General features: G+C 41.4%; 1 protein-coding gene across 1 annotated transcript; it reads right to left on the reverse strand.

Moving 5' to 3' along the window:
- Positions 1-489: 489 nt before the first annotated feature.
- Positions 490-7,883, reverse strand: ruvbl2 (RuvB-like AAA ATPase 2). The gene is made up of 14 exons (XM_080780283.1): positions 7,822-7,883; positions 7,174-7,231; positions 6,280-6,335; positions 5,691-5,832; positions 5,293-5,422; positions 5,143-5,209; positions 4,669-4,775; positions 4,450-4,543; positions 4,069-4,287; positions 3,856-3,974; positions 3,630-3,749; positions 2,580-2,709; positions 1,772-1,886; positions 490-854 (listed from the first exon to the last, which is right to left on the reverse strand). The coding sequence occupies exons 1-14, from the start codon at positions 7,831-7,833 to the stop codon at positions 826-828; spliced, it is 1,398 nt and encodes a 465-aa protein (XP_080636409.1). The 5' UTR covers positions 7,834-7,883; the 3' UTR covers positions 490-825.
- Between the last annotated feature and the right edge of the window lie 1,805 nt (positions 7,884-9,688).

Consider the following 9,688-nt stretch of genomic DNA (forward strand, 5'->3'; position numbering starts at 1 on the left):
ACTCATTTTTCCAAAGCTAGATTGAAGATTGCAGTCTAAATGATTTGTTGCGTTTAGCTGTAGTTTTAAGGTTTTCTAGAGATTTGTGCAGGATAATGCATAAACACACCCTTGGCTGATTTTGGGGAGGACACTGAGCAGTCTACAGGCAAAATCTTTTATTTTCTCAGATGTCACAAAAGAGCAGTCAACATCATGCCAGCTAATTTTCTTTGCTGTTGCAATGCAAACATATCAGAGTTCAAATGGTTTAGACTAGAGTCCTCTTTCTAATGGAAAAACATGTACCGGTAATGCACTTAAATATCTATGAATTCAAGGAATCTTATGTATGCCTGTTCTTGAGATATCTTGGTTCATCCAAACAGCCACAGGCATATTGCTCAAGACCCACAGAAGTGCAGTGTAGAGTCTGAAGTTGATGTGGTGAGTTTAGCAGAAACATCGGCCTGCTCCGAATGACCACACGCAGAATGGACACTACACTAGTTGAATCAGCTCAGGAAATCAGTCATATTTAATTATACAAGTTTTACATAACTATCAGGATGCAACATTTATAAGGAGATAAAAAATGACAATGTGTATGTGACAAAAGGTTGGTTTAATAAACCTGCTAAAAATATATATACCGCATTTAGAGAGAAATAAACAGAAAAAGAAAGGAATGGGTATTCCTGCCACAAGGCCTCAAAGAGAAGTTGTCGATACATTGTGAATTAAGGCAAGTCAATAATCTCACCCAGACAGCCTCTGAGACTTAACTAAGACAAAAGCAAATTCAGAACCAGCGACAACATGAAAACTTCCGACAAAATATCTTCCTCATTGTGATGTGTCCATTTGAGGCGTTTCTGAAATGGAGACAGAATAAACAAATCTCATGTCATGTGGATCGAATAGTCTAATAGACAACATTAAATGTCACCATCAATGGTAGGGTTGTCACGATAATGTAATTTTACGTGACGATTAATTGTATTACAAATAATTGCAAATAAAGACAATAGAATTGTTTCTTTGGAATTGAGAACATACAGCATAAATTAACTTTTAGGCTTCGTACACAAAAATTCCACTGGGCAGAAATGACAAATAACTTAAATATGCAAAGAATATGATTGTAATTTACGGGTAATAACCTTATTATAAAGTAAATTGTAGATATGGGGATTATGCCAAACCTGAGGTTCAGGCCACTATGCAGCGCTCACATCAAGAGTTCTTGCTGATGCACACACCGAGTTGTCGGTCGGTCCTATATATGCATGACCACCATTTATGGTATAGCGGTTGGATCTGCAGCTGTGGATAACCAGATCTCCAAAAATGCCAATTTACGATTCGGAACGTAAATAAAATGACGCCGAGTGGGCTGAAGCTGACTTCGCAACATTTGGCATGGCGATTCGCTCGCCTAGCAGCTCGTTCGCCAGTGACTCTCGTGGCTCAAGTCCGCTTCAGACTGTGTGCCTCCATTGTTTTCACAGTTTTTGCTTAACTACTTCAATTGTGGATCACAGCCATATAAGGCATACCACCAACTACCGATGTGGAGTGTGCCCCGAAAGGTACTGTTGTTTCGCGTTTGTATGGGCTATCGTATCTGCCAAAGTCAGAAAGTAAACAGAGACGGACTGAAACACTTGTCTGTCTGCGACACGCTCATACATTCTACCCCAGGAATGTAATGCCCAACCTCCTACAATTCCAGACAATAAGACATTTTCCCTAAATACATTTTAAGGATCTGCATCAACAGATAACCTACGTGTTTCATTGAAGAGGAAGGAATCTTGGTACTCCTTCATGTACTGAGAAGATCTAGACTCATCCAGGAACAGAGAGTAAACTCTCTTGATGTCCTCCACCTGCACCTGTGTCCCCTGAGAAAGAAAACACATCTCTTAACTAGAAAGGTGTGCTCAGTCCAGTCAGTGCACTGCCAGCAGGCAGGCCGAACATGCAACATATCATTTTTCATGGCACCTCCATGTTGGAAATCAGGGAGCGGAAGTGAACTGCTCACAATCGTTTGACATGATGCAGACTTTGTCCATGGTGAAAGTTAACAGATGACACTTTACTGCACATGATAGACTGTCTGCTTGATGCTATATAGTTGTCAATTTCACATCAAGTAATACTGGGTAGAAGGGCTGTGTCAGCACTCGCTTTGATCACTCACACAGCCGGCAGACATACATTCAAACAATTATGTTATTAATGCAATAACCTCACTAACCAATGTGGGAGACATGTATGATTTTAGCACAAATGTTTCACAGATGTTTCCTTGCTGATTTCATTGCGATTATCTTTGATGTAGTGTTAACAGTAATTTATACTCAATCGTGCAACGGTGTCCCTTGCTTGACAAGGTATCAACTTCCTGCATGATTTGCAATGGTCGCTTGCAGGTCTGTTCTTTTTGGGACGCAGTCAATTGAGTGAGGTTGCAGGACTCTTTTTTTTTTAACATACCAAATAAAACATTGTTGTATCACTCAAAGGTGGATTCGACAAATAGAATTCTCCAATTAGTTAGTGGTTGAACTAATTGAGCTCAAGAACCTTACCCTGCGTTTGCGACACACCAGTCCTGCAGTGCTGATCAGCTGAATGGAGTAGCGCAGGGATGTCTCCAGTCCGATGCGGGTCAAGACCGTGAGAGCCTCGTCGCTCAGCTCCACATCCTCCTCCTCACACCTGCAAACACACACCAAGCAGAGTTAGTCAAACGAAGGAAGCAGGGAAGGAATTTCAAAGCAGCCATGGCCGTTTTTGTCCTTCAGTTTGTGGAGTCCTCACCACAAAAGTACAATTTCCACCTAAACTAAAGGTATGTTTAAAGGACAATATTTCTGTATTTCTTTGGGCAAACATTCTGACTCATTGGTGATGTAGGGACACCTGGTTCAGCAAACATTTATACATTTAAGAGTGAGCATTCTCAATGTATAGGCTTTTTTCGCCCACCTTTGCCCTAATCGGACTGGCCTTTTTCAGAGATTGCCCCAAAATAAAACTTCACAACAATCCATTTCCTTAACATTCCCGGGATTCCTTCAAAATAGGAGCTCTGGGGTGCCGGAAAGACATGGCCGCATTTACTCTTTTAAAACATGTTTGTAATGTTCTAGTTCGGGTAGGTATCTAAAAAAATTAAGGCCTTTTTTTTGAGGACTTGCTGCTGGACTATGTGGTTTACCTGAGCTGTGCTCATGCAGTCTGCATGTGTGCATACGTGTGAAATAGATCATTAAAAACGGAAAATAAATAAATTGAAGGATGAGTTTGATAACTTTAAAGTTTAATTATTACACAAATTCATCTTCGTGATTAGACAAAGTGTAATCAAAATTAAAATATTATTTTGTGAGGAAAATAAATAAACCTTTAACATGTAATGGGTTTATACAAATATTTTCCAATACATTATTTATCTGATAGTTATACTGGGCTTTAAAACATTGTTTTATTTGATGACCCTGGCATTTTACCTTTGTGCCCTCACAAAATTGACAATACCAAGGGCCTAATGGCCACGGCCATAACAATTATGAATTTCCAGGCCTGGGTGGAAGAGTAAACTAAACTTTGGGAGAGATTTTAATGTGGATTCTCACCGGATCTTGAGTATCTGCCGGGTCTCTTTCTCTGTGTACGGGGAGGTGGCAATGATGAGAAGACGGTCTAGCAGGTCGATGGGGATGCCGTGAGGGCTCTGGTAGTTTGTGCCACGGATACTGAAAAAAAAAAAAAAAGGTAATCATTCTGCTAGTTAAAATAGAGATGCCATGTACTACGTCAGATGAGGGGGTAGTTTGACATTTGGCCAGTGTGGGACAGTACCGAGTGATGCCTCTGTTGGTGGCCATGATGAGAACGGGGGACAGGTCACTCTCCAGGGCACGGTTCAGAAAGGAGAAGCACTCCATGTCCAGCATGTGAACCTCATCAATAAATAACACCTGAAATGACATGAACGAGAAAATAAATTCACATGCCAAAAGTTCATGTGCGCCCTTGCAGAAATGTGCAGTTGTGCACACACCCCTGACTTACCCCTGGAATGATCTCTGCCTTGCCCTCTTCCCTCCACTCAGACACTTTAGCATTGATCTGCTCACGGACTTCAGACTTGATCTCTCCGGTGTCTCCAGAGAAGAGGGCCAGGAAGCCCTGTGTGCGGCTGTTTATGACGTCCACCTCATGGAGGGACACTGTGTGGACCACCTCCTTCCTCTTTTGAAGCTCACCCTCTGGACACTGAACAAACTGGGTCTGGGAGGACAAAAGTCAAAGACCATAAAACAAAGGAATATTATCATGATGGACCCATTTTGATTTTCAACACTTATTCTCCTGCTTGTGACTGGAGTTAGTGACTTCTGCAATTTAAGTTGCAGTAAAATGTCATGAGCAATAAGATTTCCAGAACAATACCTGGGCTCCCATAGCGTCATAGTCTCTGGCTCTGGTGAAGGAACGCCCCAGCTTACTGATCTTACCGGTGGCTTTGTCAATGGTGATGACATCTCTAGAAAATATGGAACGTGACCGATCAAGCTATCTGACTGGCTAGGCTGAATGATATGATTCAATAACAGAGAACAATAATAATAGATTTGAAATAAGAGACTGTTTCACAACAAATGAACTCACCCAGCCTGTATCTTCTCCTTACTGAGGCTCTCAATCATCTTGTTGCCCAAGTCATAAATGGTCTCCATCTCAGTTGTCTTTAGAGTCAGTTTACCCACCTTGGCACCCTGACAGAAAAAACAGTTTAAAATAGTTGTAAAAATGTCAGGAATAACTAGATATACAACCTAGATGCTGCCATCTTTAAACAAGACAGCAGATAAGCCAGTTAAAATATTTGGCTGAGGTTCAAGTAATGACAGTGTTATGCTATAATACACATCCTTTCACTTGAAAAACAGATATCTTACAAAAGGCTCAGGTACATAAAAAACTAACTTCAAATGCAATGTGCAAATTGCCATGAAAAATCTAATTTTAATTATAATCTCACTTACATTCATCTGAACTAATAATGCTCTTTGTTCCAAGCTGGACATGATGATTGATTTATTAAAATAATAAATTCCACATGTAGTTATAGCACGAGCTTACCGTTCCAGTGGCTGGACGATCAATCTGGATCTCCACCACCTCTCCTTCAATGATCTCGGTCTCCTCCCTGCACAACCAAACACACCGACTGTGAAAAGCTATTCATTTCACACACCAAGAGTGCAACTATTATTCTGTTTTCTCACTCACTTTATCCTCACTCCAATGGCCTTTCTGAAAGCCTGGCTGAGTGCCTCTGTCTTGCTCATCTCCAATGAGAAGATTTCACTAGCGGCCATCGCTGTGAATGGGGTATCAGGGCCGAGAGACTGGGCAATACCTAGTAAATAAATCAATAATTAATTTTCATCAAGTGAGTAGAACGATTAGGACATCCAATTAAACACTGAGCTACTAAATAAACTTATTTAACAAATAGCAGATCTAAAAGGTCACAAATTAGTCATGACTCATGAAACACATTGAGAGCTTGCAGAACTATTTTCTGGAAGAATAAAAAATATATATGCAGGGGTTAAAGTGCTTAAAAACACAAAGATCAATGCCAACCAACCACGTAATGACATAATGTCAGAAGTGAACCGTACCCATGGCGATGGCAGTCTTTCCTGTGCCAGGTTGGCCGGCGATCAGTATAGCTCTGCCGGCGATGTGGCCGTCTTTGATCATCTCCAGGATGATGCCAGCTGCCCGGCGGGATGCCAACTGGCCAACCATCCCCTGAGACACCTGGAAAACAATGTGTGCCCATCAAATTCACTTTATTGTCGGTCACATCACAGCTATACAGGTGGTAAGAGTGGGTGAAATTATTTATGGTGCAAAGCAAGCAACCCACAAATTGGAGTTGCTTTTAATTAAGTATAAAAAAAGCGTTCAAATAAATGTACAAATAAAGATATAACAGCAGTAGCACATCTACAGGTCTTTCATGCACATCCATCATTGCTAAGAGTCGAGATTGTTTATATTGTATAAAGTACCTGTGTCATGAAGCAGGATAGGTGTACATACTACATGTATGCTTACAGCCATTTGTAGGGAGTAACCCATAAGTCAGCTCTAATAACTCAGTGTATTCATGTATTATTATATTTTTTATTTATTTATTTACTGACATGAATTGGCAGCAATGGACTAGACTAGTAGTGGACTAATTGAAACAATTTAAGCTACCTGTCTTGGCTCCAAAGCATCATCCAAACCAAGGCCACGAATGTGAGAATGTGCACCTAAACACAAAATATGCATACCGGTATACGAGTTAACTGCAATTACACAATTTCTGTAAAGAATTAAGACTGTGCTCAAATGTAACTGGAGGAGCAGTAGTTAGCCGCAATTTTATAATAGGATGAATCTAGAATTGCAATATCCTCCATCATCCGCTTGTATTAAACGACGTTAAACTCACCAACATTGCAGCTGTAGGGAAAGCTTGAATTGTCCTCTTTCAATTTGCAAAGCATTTGTTTCATAAAAATCCACCGTAGACATGTTATGAGCTACTTTCTGTCAAGAAATTATGTGCAGGTGATTCTTTTTCTAAGTGTTGGAGTTTGGAAGCACCCGTCGAAGTCACTGAACGGCCCTGCGTACCACCTGTTTCGAATTTGCACATAATGCAGGAGACAGCAGCGCGACCTGTTAATAAAAACAAGTGCTTCCAAACTCCAACACTTAGAAAAAGAATCAGCACAGAATTGGACAGAAAGTAGCTCATAACATGTCTACGGTGGACTTTTATGAAACAAACACTTTGCAGATTGAAAGGACAATTCAAGCTTTCCCTACAGCTGCAATGTTGGTGAGTTTAACGTTGTTTAATATAAGCAGATCACAAAAGCAATTTGGATCAATAGGATGGCAATGGAGCATATTGCAACTCTAGATTCATCCCATTATAAAAAAAACTAGAGCTGCAAATTGGGGCTAGGGCAGTAATATACTATAGAGACAGTCACAATACAGTAAGTAGACTATGTATCAGCTGCATTGATTGGAATCCAATGTAAATGTCTTAGTCTAAACATCTGGTATCCTCTCAGTCTGGTGAATGTGTGGCCTTACCTATTCTTTCAATCCGTGTGATGTCCCGGACCTCCGGGACCTTTGTTGTTGTCGCCATCTACAATATATTGAGGATAAAACAAATAAGAGGGGCGTAACCTTGTGTACAGTAAAACCATCTGTGTTCAATCATCAAGTCGTGGTTCATTCAGCGATATATCGTAGTGTTGCATCCAACATCCAAGTCTAGCCAGCGGTAGAAGTCGACGCGTTTGTGATGGTCAGTCGGTTGTCATAGTGATAACCATAACGATACGCGTGCCACAATAGCCAGGCACATGGGTCGCGACGTAGCGTTTAGCATTAGCCAGTTAGCTCAGATGAGTGTTACGGTTTTTGACCAGTCTAGGCTAGGACAATACCCAATAATAAACTAATCTAGCGTGAACTATACGCCTTATACGATACAAGTCTACACGAGAATGACAAAACTGACTAATGCTAGCGCTAACGACCACCATCCACGTTAGCAAGCTAACGTTAGCGTCATCCAAAGCTTTTGAAGTGTGTAAGCAGAGTTGAAACGCGACAACGGTATTGGAATAAAAATAATGCATTTTAAAACGTTGTTTTGTTTTCTCCCAAATGCAGTCATTGGAGATTAAAGCACGACATTCCTCATAGTGTAAAATCTGGACGTGAACTCACCTGTGCAGTCATACTGGTGGTGAGGATGCGAGGACTCGGAGAGCGGCGCCTGCTTTCAGTGGGTGCTCTCGACAAATGTCTCCGTGGAGAAAATGTAGTTTCACAAAAACGGCCCACCATGGTCTGCTACATAATTCGCATTTAACCTCGCCCACCAGGCTTTCCGCCACAATTCGCACTGTTTGGCTGATGTGTGCGTAATATTTTGCCTCCACGTCCGACGCGTTCTAAGCTTGTATATCAGCTATTTTCAAATATACCGGTAGGCATATCCGATTAAAGTGGTTGAGTGGGGACCCTCAAGGGCCCCTGGTGGGGCCTGCTTCATTCCCGTTCCCCACCTTGAGAACTACATGGGTTAGAATAATGAATGTTAAAGCATGCCAGTGCAGCGGCATGGCTTATTACCCTTTTAATACTCTATGCTTATTACCCGTTCCGGTATGTTCAGTTGCGGCTGCTATATTGTCATATGTGAATGCTTTAGACAGTGAGGTTACAAATAAAGGTTTATTAGGAAAAAAAGTTAATAGGCGCTAGTTAAATTCAACCAGCAGAGGGTGTGCATGATGTGAAGCTGACAAATTACACAACATTTTCCTTTTGATCATATTTGATATAGGCCTACACTACACTTCTGTACCGCTTGCCTTGACCAAAAAATAAAATAATAACAACTTTCGTGGAATAGCACCTTTCATACAAAAACATGCAGCCCAACGTGCTTTACATTAGCATAGCATAACAAATAGTAGATTGAATGATTGTTTAAGTATTTATTAACCGTTTGCACTTTGCAGAATGGGTAAATTTCACATGAAAGCACAACTCAATACAAAGACATGTTTATGTGGACGACTGACGACACACTGATAAAGAAATACTACAACTCACCCTGAGTTGTCTGTACTTTCCGCTGGGGCGACTTGGTAAAGGGAAAAGACGGACAGCTCACCCCGAAAGTCCGTCAATTTCGGTTCTAATTATCGGTTCCTACAGACGTGCGCAGTCACGCTAAAATTATTAATTTATTTATTTAACAGTAAAATCCGGTGAAACATTGTCGTAAGTAAGGAGTAGAGGCAGAGCAGATTGAGGGGGACGTGGGGGGGTCTTTTGGGCAGAGTCTCACGGCTGTACAAAGTTGCTAATTAAGACTGCACTCCGTCTCCCAACGCTGCTCAAGATGCTCATTGTGTGGTCTGGTCTGGGGACCTCAAGGGGTCTTTGAGGAAGTTCCAGGCAGTCCACACACACTATTCAGTAAAATATATAAAAGAGCTCAAAGGTATATTCAGTCAACTATTTAAAAAAAGAGCTCAAACACTTTGCGCAAAAAAGAGCTCAGGCACTCTTTGCGCAAACAGCCAAACAGTGTTGCCAACTCTCCAGTGACGGAAGTAGCTAGTGGCTCCTCGAAAAGTCGCTAAAAGTCGCCAGGGGTGGGATATGCGCGCGCGTAGCGCGCGCCGCCCCTAGCGACTTTTTTGCGTCCCTAGCGACTTTTAGGCGCCCCTAGCAACGAAAATATGTAGCCAGCCCAGAAAAACATTTGTCATTTATGTGCACTTAGTTTGTATCATCTCTTCAATTGATAACACATCGTTTAAACTCATTGTAATATAAAAAAAACATACCACAATTCAACTAATGTTTAGAACGCTATTTTGTTCCGATCCATACAGGAATTAGAAGGTTAATACTTTAAGCATCCGAGTGTGTATTTTATTTTTACTAGCAGACTAAACTGAGCTGCCTGTGCTTCCTCCTTTCTTGCTCTGTCGAGCTCGAGAGGCGCGTTCGGAAATACCGCACCGGAGCGCACTCGCCTAGGCAGAGCAAGAAAGGAGGAAGCACTGGTAGACAG

This window comes from Protomyctophum bolini (genome assembly GCF_963924005.1).
Source record: "Protomyctophum bolini genome assembly, chromosome: 13".
Taxonomy (NCBI): domain Eukaryota; kingdom Metazoa; phylum Chordata; class Actinopteri; order Myctophiformes; family Myctophidae; genus Protomyctophum; species Protomyctophum bolini.